General features: G+C 40.2%; 1 protein-coding gene across 1 annotated transcript in view; it reads left to right on the top strand.

The window, feature by feature from the left end:
- The first annotated feature begins 7,291 nt into the window (after nt 1-7,291).
- zgc:153681 (uncharacterized protein LOC751719 homolog) overlaps nt 7,292-15,063 on the top strand; it is a 78,661-nt gene continuing 70,889 nt past the window's right edge. The window contains exons 1-2 of the mRNA XM_034181129.1: nt 7,292-7,534; nt 12,887-13,091. Of these exons, the coding sequence (XP_034037020.1) occupies nt 7,507-7,534; nt 12,887-13,091 (233 nt within the window). The 5' untranslated portion in view covers nt 7,292-7,506. The remainder of the gene's footprint in view (nt 7,535-12,886; nt 13,092-15,063) is intronic.

The raw sequence follows: 15,063 nt of genomic DNA, 5'->3' as shown, positions 1-15,063 counted from the left end.
ATTACACCTCTACAGCAACAGCCAGCTGGCACTCTGGTAACACAAATACTCAAATTGTTCATATTGAATAACAAGGGTGAGAGGATTTTAACATATTTAAGGAATAATATAAAAGAATTTATAAATAAACTGTCGTAATTATAACACCACTACAAACATGATAAGAAATACAATATTAAAATCAATATTTAATCCATTATATGAAAAAAATAAACAAGAACTATTGTAGTTGCAATAAACCCAATAAAACAATGTTACAATAGATGCTTTAATCAACAAATGACAAACTAACAATCAGTAACTAATCGATGAAGTGTTTCCAAATCTAGTAGACCACACAAACAGATTCAGGAAAAAACATTCCCTATTAGATGTGTTGACAAGGGTCACCATCATTGGCACCCAGGGCACAGATATTCCTCATCCACTGGAGGTTTCTGCACACAGGTGTGGTGGTAGCACCTCCGACATGTCACAGACAGTCTGGGTAAACAAGAACATGGAGTGTTACTTTATACATCTATTATATGAAATCACTGAGTCTATAGACATTTTGTTCTTCACCAATTTATCACACATAGTCATCCTCAACTGCTTAGTCCACTTAAGGGTCGCGGGGGGCTGGAGCCTATCCCAACAGTCATACAGCGCGAGGCGGGGTGCACTCAGGACAGGATGCCAGTCTGTCACAGGGACACAAACAGACAAACACAATCACACCCACTTGCACACATACGGACAATTTAAAGATCCCAATCCACCTAACCTGCATGTCCTTGGATGTGGGAGGAAACCGGAGCAACCGGAAGAAACCCACGCAAACACGGGGAGAACATGAACTCCACATAGAAAGGCCACAGGTGGGAAGTGAACCCATGACCTTCTCGCTGTGAGGCAACAGTGCTAACCACTATACCACTGTGCTGCCCCAGGACAATATATTTACTTCTTTTTTAGGAAAAACAAAGCTGAGTTACAATTTATTAGACAATTGTCTACACATTAGAGTCTGTTTACCTCAACTTAATTTTATTTTATAAATGATAACCTTTTCAGCAGCAGTCTCAATTATCTAGTGCCTCTAATTGTAAATGAGAGTCCTGTAGAGGACAGCGCACTGTGGGAGGCTTTGGATGAAAAATCTATATCAAAAAAAATTTGACCAGGGTTCAAAGATGTTTTTCTTTGAGGTTGTGAACCTCATTTTGCATATACCTAATGTGAAGAACTACTCATTGTGCTTCATCGTGATCCTCCATCCCAAAATAAAAAAAAAAACAGACTGCTCTGATCTTCTGTTACTATCGATATACGACGTCTGTTAGAAAAGTATCCGACCTTTTTATTATATGCAAAAAATATATGGATTTGATTCATATGTTTTTACATCAGCCAAGCTTGAACCTTCGTGCGCATGCGTGAGTTTTTTCACGCCTGTCGGTTGCGTCATTCACCTGTGGGCAGGCTTTGAGTGAGCACTGGTCCACCCCTCTCATCGTTTTTCATTGCGAGGAAATGGCGGAATGATTTGGGCTTTGTTCCATTCAGAATTTTTTCAGAAACTGTTAGAGACAGGCAGCTGGAAACCATTCGGAAAATTCAGATGGCTTTCGGTGAAAATTTTATGGGCTTCACAGAGATTAAGGAGTGTTATTACCGTTTTAAGGACGGCCCACAGCGGCTGAGGGCGCGCCGCGCTCCGAGCCGCGCTCGACAGGCAGAAACCACCAGATCATTTCTAAACGGATGATTGTGTGGATCCGGGACCATCGTGTGCAATTTCTCTGGTTATCACAAGAGCTGGACATCAGCCATTTTCCGGCAGATTTCACTTTTAACAAGAGATTTTGTCATGGAAAGCTGCGCGGAGGCTTTGCGTGTCATGACGGAGCCGCTGATGGAGCAAGACAAAGAACACCTCCGTTTTGGAGTGTCAGAGGACACGTTGGGACATGCCTATCTCAGCTTTCAGTGGCTTACCAGTCGAGTGAGTATAAGAGAAATTGTGGCTTTCCATGACAAAATCTCTTGTTAAAAGTGAAATCTGCTGGAAAATGGCTGATGTCCAGCTCTTGTGATAACCAGAGAAATTGCACACGACGGTCCCGGATCCATACAGCCATCCGTTTTGAAATGAAATGGTTGTTTCAGCCTGTCAATCGTGGCTCGGAGCGCGGCGCGCCGTGCGCCATTGTGGGCCGTCCTTAAAGCGGTAGTAACACTCCTTAATCTCTGTGAAGCCCATAAAATTTTCACCGAAAGCCATCCGAATTTTCCGAATGGTTTCCAGCTGCCTGTCTAACAGTTTCTGAAAGAATTCTGATGGAACAAAGCCCAAACATTCCGCCATTTCCTCGCAATGAAAAAAACAACGAGAGGGGTGGACCAGTGCTCACTCAAAGCCTGCCCACAGGCGAATGACGCAACCGACCGACAGGCGTGAAAAAACTCACACATGCACACGAAGGTTCAAGCTTGGCTGACGTAAAAACATATGAATCAAATCCATATATTTTTTGCATAAAATAAAAAAGGTCGGATACTTTTCTAACAGACCTCGTATTCAACACACACTGTTGTGGTATGTTCAGATTAATACAGTTTGCATTGCAGAGTACTCATTAAATGGTTTAATATTTCTTAGGTAACATGTATGATTGACAATGCTGAGCAAAACAGGAAGCACACCAGATTCTCTGACAAGGGAAGTGGTCATGTCCAGCCTTAACTTGTCCACTGCAGTCTGTAAGGTGTCAAGATTTGTTCCAATGACAAAATGACAATAAAAGCTCTTCTCTCTCCTTCTCCCTGAAAAATTTTCTCTGCAAACAGGTCACTAATTTGAGAAGCAGAATGACGTGTAATTATGTACAGTACAATAAAACAAAGTAGGAAGAATACAATTCAATGAAAATTGTCATGCTTTGTTTTTTGGTTTCCACAAAAACAAAGCTCGTGCAAGGTGAGGATATGTCCAAAGATTAAATTAAAGCAATTTCTCCAGAAATAGGTTGACATTTGAAAAAGCTATTGAGAAAAAAAAACTGAAATTTGGGCCTCTGGCTCCTTATTTACCCATAAAGCTGGGATTTCCCCCCAAAAAGAAAGCTTGTGCAAGGTGAGGATATGGCCCCAGATTGAATTAAAGCAATTTCCCCTGAAACAGGTTGACATTTGAAAAAGCTATTGAGGAAAAACCTGAAATTTGGGCCTCTGGCACCTTATTTAACCCTGATGTTGGGATTTTTCCCCAAAAAGAAAGCTCGTGCAAGGTGAGGATATGGCCCCAGATTAAAATGAAGCAATTTCCCCAGAAATAGGTTGACATTTGAAAAAGCTATTGAGGAAAAACATGAAATTATGGCCACAGCCTGCTAATTTCACCATAATAAGCTTGTTCCCTGGCTCTGTTTTGATGGTGAAATATAAGCATATTGCCACCGATAATGAATATATTGCATGGGCGTTCTGATGAAAACTGGAAAACCTATTGGAAAAAACAACAACAACAAAAAAACAAAACAAGACAATAAAAGTTAGGCCAGGTTGCACATTTGTCTGCTTTGCAAAGGGTCTGAAATATGAACAGAACCTCGACTTTACCTGCCAGACCTCTGTCATGAAAACTGGAAAAGCTTTTGTAAAATTAAAATTAAAATGATCTCCAAAACATTTTCTGGGCCAAGCTTAATATTTCTATATTCCAATAAGAATTTGTTTTTATCAAATGGTGGGGGTTTTCAACTTTGTTTTTACATTTTAAACACAGCACATGCTTATTTATTGGGCAGTGAATAAAATACAGTTACCAAAACACATTAAAGAAAAATACTCGCTGATTGTTAGATTTACACTTTTTTGTAGTCACGTAGTTTTTCGACGGTCCCTAAATTTGCCCTTGGCTGCATGTCTGAATATCGAATTTCAATCATTGTGTTGGTTCCCCGGTGAAATTAGCGGGTGAAGACTCCGTGACCGTCAACAGTTTAAGCAACAATTTCCAGAGAATTTTTTTTTATATCTCACCAGCACTTAATAATATCAGTACGGTAAACTATTAAACTGAATTATTTTGCATATTTTTATGTTAATTTGGTCAAATGATTAGCTAATTAGCAAAGGCTAGCTAGCTAAACTGAGTGCTCCGAAGTTGTGAAAACGTTGTGACACTAGGGAAAACTGATAAACTGACATTTTTGTTCTGGTATGATTTTTCAAACGTATTTCTGAAGGCTGATGCTGACGTGCGGGTTCCAGAATGGAGAATGTACCTTTCTGTAGGAGAAAATATCCCAACCTGCTGGTAACACGTGTGATGAATGTCGGTAAGTTTGCGTCGTTTAGAGACCCGATGATCCGCCATAAACCGGAGAACAGGGGGCTACTTCAGGATTGGTGAAAACTCAATTTGTTAAGCGAAAAATGAGGGAAACGAGTTTTCGTTTTCAGAAAGGGAGCCGGGTTAATCAAATCAGAGAAAGAGGGGTAACTTAAGCCCAGAAAGGAAGCTAAATTAAGCTCAGTTAGTTACTATGGTAACTCATTTTGTGAACCTAACTTGGTTGGAGCAGGTTTTCTTCAGTAAACCCTGAATTTCTCTATCTCCTCTCTAACGCAGATGATTCACTTCCTCATTCATTCATCTGCATCATCCTGTGAGGATGAGCGTTATATTTTAGTGTAGGCAAGATTGAGATGGTTTGGAGATGTGCAGAGGGTTCGGTGTAGATAGAAGAATGCTGAGGATGGAGCCACCAGTGAGATGTGCTGCAGGAGGGCACGCAGGTTGTTAATGTGACAGAGATGGAAACGGTTTATCTGCTGTGGTGACCCCAGTCTGATCCAGATTACAGATTTAAATTTAAAATTGAAAACTCCATTTAATATATATTTTCCATTATATCTTAATCAAACATGCCCCAGTCACTCTCAAATTTGAAAGTAAGGTGCAGACTGGCACTCACTATAGCCTGAAAAATTTAATGGATGATGCAGACCGAATGGTCCCCCCCAAAAAATGCTCCACCCTGCCTCCACTGCACGTGTCGTTTTGGAGCTCAGCAGCTCGTATGAGATGGAGTCTCTTCACCCAAAGCGGTCATATGGATTATGAATGTCACTGAGTTTCTGCTTAAGACGGCCTCATTTCTGCTTAAAACTGACTTTAGAATGATTTAACAGTTTCCCATCACCTCTACTTGTCGCCAGCAGAACAACCTTTGTACACGAGGCCCTAGATCACTGAGATTCTTCAAAGCTTATTTCAACTACAACAGCAGAATATTTCAGTATGTTTAATGTGGGTTCCATCTCATTCTGGAATTGAGGGTAATGAAGTAGTAAATCAGCTGGCAAAAGCAGCTCTGAAATCAGAAATACAGATCAACATTCCACTTAGTAAATCCGAAGTCAAAACAATCGTCAAGACGGAAATTAAGAAAGCATGGCAAAAGCAATGGGGCGGGGAATCAAAGTCAGTTTTTACATAAAATTCAGGAACAGGTTGTATCAAGGAGACAGGGGAGATGGAGTTGTAGGGAAGAGGAAGTAATCACATGATTACGTATACAACCCCTGGCAAAAATTATGGAATCACCGGCCTCGGAGGATGTTCATTCAGTTGTTTAATTTTGTAGAAAAAAGCAGATCACAGACGTCACAAAACTAAAGTCATTTCAAATGGCAACTTTCCGGCTTTAAGAAACACTATAAGAAATCAAGAAAAAAAATTGTGGCAGTCAGTAACGGTTACTTCTTTAGACCAAGCAGAGAGAAAAAAATATGGAATCACTCAATTCTGAGGAAAAAATTATGGAATCATGAAAAACAAAAGAATGCTCCAACACATCACTAGTATTTTGTTGCACCACCTCTGGCTTTTATAACAGCTTGCAGTCTCTGAGGCATGTACTTAATGAGTGACAAACAGTACTCTTCATCAATCTGGTTCCAACTTTCTCTGATTGCTGTTGCCAGATCAGCTTTGCAGGTTGGAGCCTTGTCATGGACCATTTCTTCAACTTCCACCAAAGATTTTCAATTAGATTAAGATCCGGACTATTTGCAGGGCATGACATTGACCCTCTGTGTCTTTTTGCAAGGAATGTTTTCACAGTTTTTGCTCTATGGCAAGATGCATTATCATCTTGAAAAATGATTTCATCATCCCCAAACATCCTTTCAATTGATGGGATAATAAAAGTGTCCAAAATATCAACGTAAACTTGTGCATTTATTGATGATGTAATGACAGCCATCTCCCCAGTGTCTTTACCTGACATGCAGCCCCATATCTTCAATGACTATGGAAGTTTACATGTTCTCTTCAGGCAGTCATCTTTATAAATCTTATTGGAACAGCACCAAACAAAAGTTCCAGCATCATCACCTTGCCCAATGCAGATTCGAGATTCATCACTGAATATGACTTTCATCCAGTCATCCACAGTCCACGATTGCTTTTCCTTAGCCCATTGTAACCTTGTTTTTTTCTGTTTAGGTGTTAATGATGGCTTTCGTTTAGCTTTTCTGTATGTAAATCCAATTTCCTTTAGGCGGTTTCTTACAGTTCGGTCACAGACGTGACTCCAGTTTCCTCCCATTCGTTCCTCATTGTTTTAAGTTTTCTGTGTTGACGCTTTGATGTCTTCCTTGGTCTACCAGTATGTTTGCCTTTAACAACCTTCCCATGTTGTTTGTATTTGGTCCAGAGTTTAGACACAGCTGACTGTGAACAACCAACATCTTTTGCAACATTGCGTGATGATTTACCCTCTTTTAAGAGTTTGATAATCCTCTCCTTTGTTTCAATTGACATCTCTCGTGTTGGAGCCATGATTCATGTCAGTCCACTTGGTGCAACAGCTCTCCAAGGTGTGATCACTCCTTTTTAGATGCAGACTAACGAGCAGATCTGATTTGATGCAGGTGTTAGTTTTGGGGATGAAAATTTACAGGGTGATTCCATAATTTATTCCTCAGAATTGAGTGTGTCCATATTTTTTTTCCCTCTGCTTGGTCTAAAAAAGTAACCGTTAATGACTGCCACAATTATTTTTCCTGATTTCTTATAGTGTTTCTTAAAGCCAGAAAGTTGCCATTTGAAATGACTTTAGTTTTGTGTCATGTCTGTGATCTGCTTTTTTTTTCTACAAAATTAAACAACTGAATGAACATCCTCCGAGGCCAGTGATTCCATAATTTTTGCCAGGTAATACAGCTTACGGCAGAGTCCATTAATGCTCTCAAACAGTTGGTGGCGGTAATGCACCGAGTTGCTTTTTAACCCGACATTAAATTCAGAAGAAGAAGAAGAAGTCTTCTCTGTGCGTAGAGGAAGCTAATGCTAAGCTGTTAGCCACCTACCGTACAACATTCTGGCTGTGATCGCGCTGTAAATAGTGCATATGTTGTTTTTGCTGTCTTAATATCCGTGTATCGTGTCCGAAGAAACGCGGATCCTCGGCGGATATTTGTGTGTGTGTTCATCGCTGACTTTGGTGGAATATGGCGGACGGCGGGCATTACTACAACGGTAAGACACGCTGTTGGAAAGTGTTAATATCTTCACTGCAACGTGTTTTTTTTCTGTAGACCATGGAGAGTTTTCAAGGAAGAGAGAGGTCACAAGCACTGGGTTCGTGTCAGTGGGAGGTAGTATACGTTGCTTGTTTGAAATGTTTATATTTTTTATTTTTTACGCAATTATTTTTTCTGGCTGCTATTATATGGAGTTAAAATTGTCTCATTAATATTTGTAAATGCACACAGGGTGATCTACAAATAATCATTGATTTGCAAATGTGTTCAGATATCCACAAATGGAAATTTCATATTTGGAACTTGTAAATTGGTCTTTGCAAATGATGTTGTATTTACAAATATAAAACTTAATTTGGGAAAAAAAATTACATTTGTAAAACTGGAAATTGTATTTGTGAATTGAGTTTCAGCATTTGTGGATCACCAATTACACGCATTCGTCGCTTTCCTCTGCGATGTCATTTTGAGACATTCTTTTCGCGAACACAGATCCACAAACAAATGCCGACTGATTCACAAATACACACGCACACTGGATATCCACTAGATGGCAGTGTGGTTCCATTCATTCATTCCATTCATTGACATTGATGTGAAGCGCTGTGCGACGTCCCGCTCTGTGGGAAGTCCTTACAGCGACAGAAACACCCCATAATCTCTCATCAGCCGTTAAACTTTTCACCGAAAACCAGCTAAATTTCTCGAATAGTGTCCACTCGGATATTCCTCACAGGTCCAGAAAAAATTTTGATAAAGCAACGCGCGCCGTCTCAAGCAGCGTGTGAAACAAAGGAATTCAGCCGAGAGGGCTGAACCACATCTCACTCAAGGCCTGCCCACAGGGAAATGACGTCACCGACACGCGTGAAAAAACTCACGCATGCGCACGAGGGTTCAAGCATGATTGGTGTAATCGCACGTCATTCAAAGCCATATAGTTAAAAAAAAAATTTAAAGTGTCGGTTTCTTATCTAATAGACCTCGTATATGTTTTCTGGTTATTCTTCCAGTATTGTAAAGGACTACAAACATATCTAATTGGAAAAATAACAGTAAACAATGCTTAAGGAGAAAAAGATTTATCTTATTTGGCGTCAAAAGATCAAAATTATTCCAGACTGGGGAAACGTCTTTGAATGTGCCATGAAGTCAGTGGAACAAGGTGAGGGCGAGCAAAAATCCACTAGCAAAACTCCATCCAACAAATCCGCAACATGTCGATACAGTTTGTTTCCTTATAAACACAATTTGGCGCGGCGCAGCCGAACGACACAGTTCCTGTATCGGTCACGTGATTTTTCTTCTTAAAGCGATACGCGCACCGATACGGGGTTTCACTCTTGTGTGCTCGGCACAGTGTCGACGCACCAGTGTTGTTCATCCCATCACTCAGATAATGTATTCACGAGACTTACAGGCACAACATAAAAATTGTTTTATGTTGCAATGTTAATGATTTTGTCCGTATGCAGTGGTTAAAGTGCAGCCTGTTCAGAGCATCTCAGTGCAGTTCTCAATATTACTGAGGTCTCGCTGCGAGATCTCAGTAACTCTTCAAACTCAGATGTTCTTCAAAGTTTTGCAAGATTTTGCAGGATTTGAAACTTCAATAGGGTGAATTGGCGAGTCTGACCCCTTTGAAATGTGACCAAATTACATGTATTTGTATTGAGCTTGGCGATGTTTTCACCGAGAAAACCCGCCCCTCGAGGTTAAATGCCCGGATGGCCGACCTTGAGAATTGAATTCACCGATGTTTTCATCAGCCAAACATGGCCACCAGAGGGCGCTCATTGTAAAATCCATGGCAACCCATAAATTATGGTCTTCTGTGATTGTACATATTTTCTGGGGCTGAGTGTTTTTAATTTTTCTCGTACTTGTATAGACAAGAGACGTAATATTTTTAAGACCCACATAATGGGGAGACTTAGAATAACAGCATTTATGAATATGAAATTTAGTTATAATAATACAGTTATTAATTAATAATTAAATGGTTCATAGTGAAGTTACCCCACTGCAAATTCACCCCAGATAAAGCCATCCCACTCCAGGTGAAGTAATCCCACTCTAGTAACACAATATTTCAGTTCTAATATTTTCATGTAACAAAATTATTTGTACACATCAGCGGCATAATACACTGTTCGGGGGATGTAATTGTCAGGTAAAAAGCCCAGTGATGGGAGAAGCAGGGAGCACTGCGCAGTTTTATACATCACACTGTCAGGTCCCTAACTTTAAACTACAGCATGGATAGCTGTAGTGGGGTGACTTCACTGAAAAAAGTGGGATGACCTGGACGGGGGTGACTTCACCTGGGGTGAGTTTGCAGTGGGGTGACTTCTTAGACATTAGACTCCTTAGACATTACTCTTTTGAAAAAACTGACTGGCCACTGAATTTTCAGTAGGCAGTCAGGTCTGGGTCAATTAAAATTAGACGGGTCAAATTTAAAAATGCTCCAGTCTTATTGAAAACTATACCCATATTATCTCTTTGGTCATAAAGATTCCAAAAAGGTATAGTTTGGGCTATCTATTACTGGGGATGGGTTATCAATAAGATTTATGATATCGATCTGATTCTTTATCGATCCCTTATCAATACCGCCTAGGAATTTTCTGTGTACTAAAAATAGGCTTTACAGATTTTCTATGTCTAAAGTAAATAAATATGAAATTGGTCACTGGATCCTAGATCTCTACATAAATAAAAATTATAAAATCTATACATGGTCACTGGATCCTAGATATCTGTACATGAATAGAAATAAACAATATATGTAGTTTTTGTCAAAAGCATTTTGTTTCAGGTACAAATGAGACAAATTTAACTCCATAGACCTTAGCTGTGGTCTTGCAAAATGGCTCCGCTGCACATCAAGATGAATGTAATTGATAAAACAAACCTTGAACGTCTCACTTTGGGTGGTTAAAAAGCTGTTTTTACAACTGTCTATTGTAGTTTGCTGTCTGTATTTCAACGTTTGGAAAGATGTGTCGCTTTAAAGTTATTCTGACTGGCGATTCAGCTTGGGACTCCGACGAGGGCGGTAGCATCTCCTCCACTCTCCCTTATCGCTGCTCTCTGCTTCAACCTTCACCAGACTGTGAATTCCTCAAATTATATTGGATTCTGGTTCTATTGGACTATTATAGGATTAACCATGGAATTGATCAGCTGGTCTCTGAACGCTATTGACACCATCTTTTCTACAAGAAGGTCAGGACCAGGGATCCTACCTGCCCAGATGGAACGTATCCTGCAGGCTATGTTCTCAACTCCTGGGGGTCTTGGTGTATTGCATGCTTGGCGCCTTTCTCTGTTGAGGACGTCGAGGATTTATTCATATTTGGTCTTATGGTAGCAGGGCTGGCACTTTCTGGCTTATGTGCTGCTTTGATCTGTTGGAAAATTGGCAAGATGGCGGCATCAAGAACCACAGCCCCTCGCTTGTCCATCATGATTAACGAGGTGGGCAAGGCATTGCACTCTCAGACTGCGATGACTCAGACGCAAATTGGATGACATCTTGGAGCAGATGCGTGCCTTGCAGATGAAGTTAAAGATTTCGGAGGCCGGGGAATATTCTTAATTCATAATTGGGATTTGGTTGTTCAAGTGGAACTGTAAAATGTGTTTTTCACTGCTCAAACCACAACACAGCAAGCTTATCAAGCCTGAAGGACAAATTGCCTGACTGTTTTCCTCCAGAGCAATGTCTCCTGGCCTTGGTGATTTTCTTTTGGTCCTTTCTTTCTTATCTCAACCCACAAAGACAATAAACTGTTTTTCATAGGACTGAAGCATGCTCCATTCCCTCTCCCTCTTCTGTTGTTTTGTTTCATCAGGTTCTTTTTGTCCCTTTCTCTAAAATTGTATTTTAGCATATTTATTATGAGTTGTTATTATTATTATTGTAGTTGTTGCTATTATCATTAATATATGAATAAAAATAAATGAAAAAAATACAATTTGACTCGTTTACGACAACGAACGCTGAGCCATTATACAGAAATTAAATGCACACACAACCTGCGGAGATGCGAACAGCTTAATGTTAACTTTAACATTGAAAACGCCATAGACATGCTAACGCATTAACATCGGTCCCGTTTTTAAGTTATAAAATACATCTATCAACTTTCAGAAGACCATAACAGGTCGGTTTAACATAAAAAAGGTAAATATTACTCACAGACATATGCTCTTTGGGGTTTTAGCGTGGAAAATTAAGATACAACAAATCAACGAAGCACCGGATCAGAGCATTGCTTCGATCTGCGAATCACTGCTTCGATTGGTTCGAGGTTCAAAGCAAAGCCACGCTGCAGAAAAGTTGATTACAGACCCGCTACAGGGTCTGTAATCAATGTAGAGAAATGATCATTTTCCTGACAAACACCCCCAAAAACAACGGCCACTCTGAAGGACAGATAAGGGAATCGTTAAGCAAAAAGGTTATTGATGTCGGTGCATCGAATCATTTCTTAACGATACCCGAAAGGAACCAGTTCTCGATATCCAACCCTATTACCAATGCTACACGATAGAGCCCAACAGATGAATTAATTGCCCGGTAATATCAGTTGATATGAACCTTTGACAAACATGTTTATATCATCATTAGATTTGCCAAAGATATTGCCACAGCGTAGGAGACTGTCAGCAACGCAACTTGAAACTGTCAGTGACATTTGTTCAGGTCAGTTTTGCTTGAATATTCAAGGAAATAAATTACTCAAAGAACAGCACCAATCCTTGCAGCAGTTTTGTGCATATGCACCATCGCATAGTGATATGTTGCATTGTGAGTAATTGCAAAACACCAAATAGGTCATTTTAAAATTTTATTTATATATTTATGTAGTTGCTGTGATTAGTACTGTACTTGCAGTTTTAATTTTAATGAGGATTTTTTTTAAAAAGCTTTTGCTGAAAATTATCAACTGAAAGAAATAAAAGGCAAGTTGTTGGTTCAGTTGTTTACATTGATGTTTCTTTAAATTTACCAGCTTGGAGTATTTTCCATTTCTCTCCACTAACCAATAACTAATGAGCTGTATTGTGTGAATTGGTAGTCAGTGGACAACACACACAGAAGACCTGCTAAATGTGTTCACCTGCATTCAGTCTGTGTTGGATTTAATCAGTGTCAAACACCCCAGTGTGTGTATATGGGTGTTTGGGGAGCAGGTGGGGGGGTGTTGGTGGGGGAGGGGGTGTTTACTGGCAAATATTAGGTGACTGAAAAGATGTGTGGTGTTTCATGTAACCACTGAATTGGCTGATAAAACATATCACAGTGTTATGATTGAATTTCTGTCCCTTCTCCCAGAACATGACGACAGAACCGCCCCACATTTCCGCAGCCGCAAAGGCAAAGGCTCTCACAAAGGTCGCTCATTTGACAGATCCCGCAGGGACCGCCAGCGGGGAGGTCACTCAGGCTTTGGGGTTCCTGGACCACGGTTTCGGCTTGAAGATAATGATGGAGATATAACTATGAGCGACAATTCTCAAGACAGCACCCAGAACAGATTGTAAGTGTGGGTCACCGACAATGTTTTATTTGTAATTAATAATAATTTTTATTTATAAAGCACTTTCATGTCAGAAATTTCAAAGTTCTGTACATATTAAAACACAAACAAGATTAATGGACATGTCGCACCGAAATCATAACAATTTAGATTTAGGCTGTTAGTGACCATCCGATGATCCACGGGTTATTTTGTACACTTCCTTGACCGGTTTCAAAGTATACAGCAGTCGCAGCAAACAGCTGCGAAGACGTCAGGGTTCTCAGCAGGATTTTTTCTCAGCGTAATGTGGTGGAAAATTACCTTAAGAAGCCAGAAATTTGTAGACTGCTTAGGCTTTGACCCCACTGAAGCTTTTGTTTTATGGGCTTATGAAGGGCCTTCTTTGTTGTTGTTGTGGTTTTTTTTGTTTTTTTTTTAAACTTCAAAAATACAATGCTCACTTATAATGCTAACCTGGCTAAATCCCTCTGCTCCCCCGAAAAGTCAAGGAATTGAAAAGTCGGTGAGCAGCACAATTGTCTAGGGCTGAAACGATTACTCGAATAATTCAGTTACAAAAAATGATCGAGGCAAATTCTGTGCCTCGAAGCTTCGTTTAAACGTTGTAGTACATATGCCAGGCCTATGTGTGCCGATGTAATTCCCCAGAAAAACAACAGAAGAAGACTAGAGCATGCGCTCAAGCTGTGTAACAGCTAATAATTTAGCCCTTAAAGCTACCGCTTTCAATGCGACACAGTAAATAAGGCCTTTTAAGAGAAAGATGGTCCACATTGATCATTTGAAATAGACTTACTGTGCATTTAAAGTGAAGCAGTGTGTTTGTCTATTATTAAAAAACATACGGTCTGCTCGTGAGTGACTATTGACCCAACAGCTGGGTACCCACAGTCGACGCCGGCTGCTGTTCAGACTCGCACTGAGTGTTTTGCTTTTTCTGGGCAACACACAATGCTTCACAAACATGGTAACTTAAAAAATAAAAAAATAACTGCAAGGCTTGCATGTTCAACCTCCTGCTGAAATTCATCTGCTGAATCGCAGAGAAACAGCGAGTAAAAAAAAAAATCATGTAGGGATCCATTCCACCAACCTTTAAAAAAAAAAAAGGTTACATTTTACAAGTTGGGGGGGAAAAAAACAGAACAGAAAGCCACATCCCATCGCCATTTCAGCAGAATGTCAAGACTTTCGCACAGGGACATTGTGCCATTGCTTTGGGAGAGCCCTGGACTATTGATGTTGTTTAAAAACGCAAAAGTACTTTTTATCCGATTACTCGATTAATCGCCAGAATAATTGATAGGATACTCGATTACAAAAATAATCGATAGCTGCAGCCTACAGTGGTCCATAAATATGAGGAGTGATGAATGCGGTGAACAAGATTTCAGTGTTTTGTTTGGGCCAGGAGTCTGAGGACGCATTTATTCTGTTCGCAGTTGGAGGAGACACCCATCTGTTGCACACAGACGTTAGGTGGCTCAGCAGAGGTCAATTTCTGGAACGTTCAAACCAATGCTGAATATGCACAGCTTTTGGATTTGAAAGCAAGATTAAAAGCAAATTACATGTGCTATCAAGCAGGTTGCAACAGTGTGACCTGCAGAGCTTTCCACACATGGACACAGAACTTAAGCACCAGGACAAAGACTGTGGATCCTAAGAGTGCACGTTATGATGATCATGTGCAGAGCATCTTGCCAGAATTTGACAGACATCCAAAGAGCCTGTTGTCAGTTTTCTTTTTTCCATTTGGGGAAAATATAGATGTGGACTGTATATCGTCCAAAGTGGCATCATTCTTCAACCTGGATCCTCACACTGAAAAAATGACATTGAGCTCAAATCCAGAGCAACACCTGACATGAATATCCAAATCTAGAATCTAATACAGACAGAGACAGCCTGAGTGCCTTCTTACGGCTCTCAGCTCCTACTGTTTGGACTATGAGAGACCAGCTTCCTC

Source organism: Thalassophryne amazonica, chromosome 11 (assembly GCF_902500255.1).
Source record: "Thalassophryne amazonica chromosome 11, fThaAma1.1, whole genome shotgun sequence".
Lineage (NCBI taxonomy): Eukaryota > Metazoa > Chordata > Actinopteri > Batrachoidiformes > Batrachoididae > Thalassophryne > Thalassophryne amazonica.
Note: the sequence above shows the minus strand (reverse complement) of the source record. Positions and strands in the feature narration are given on the sequence as shown.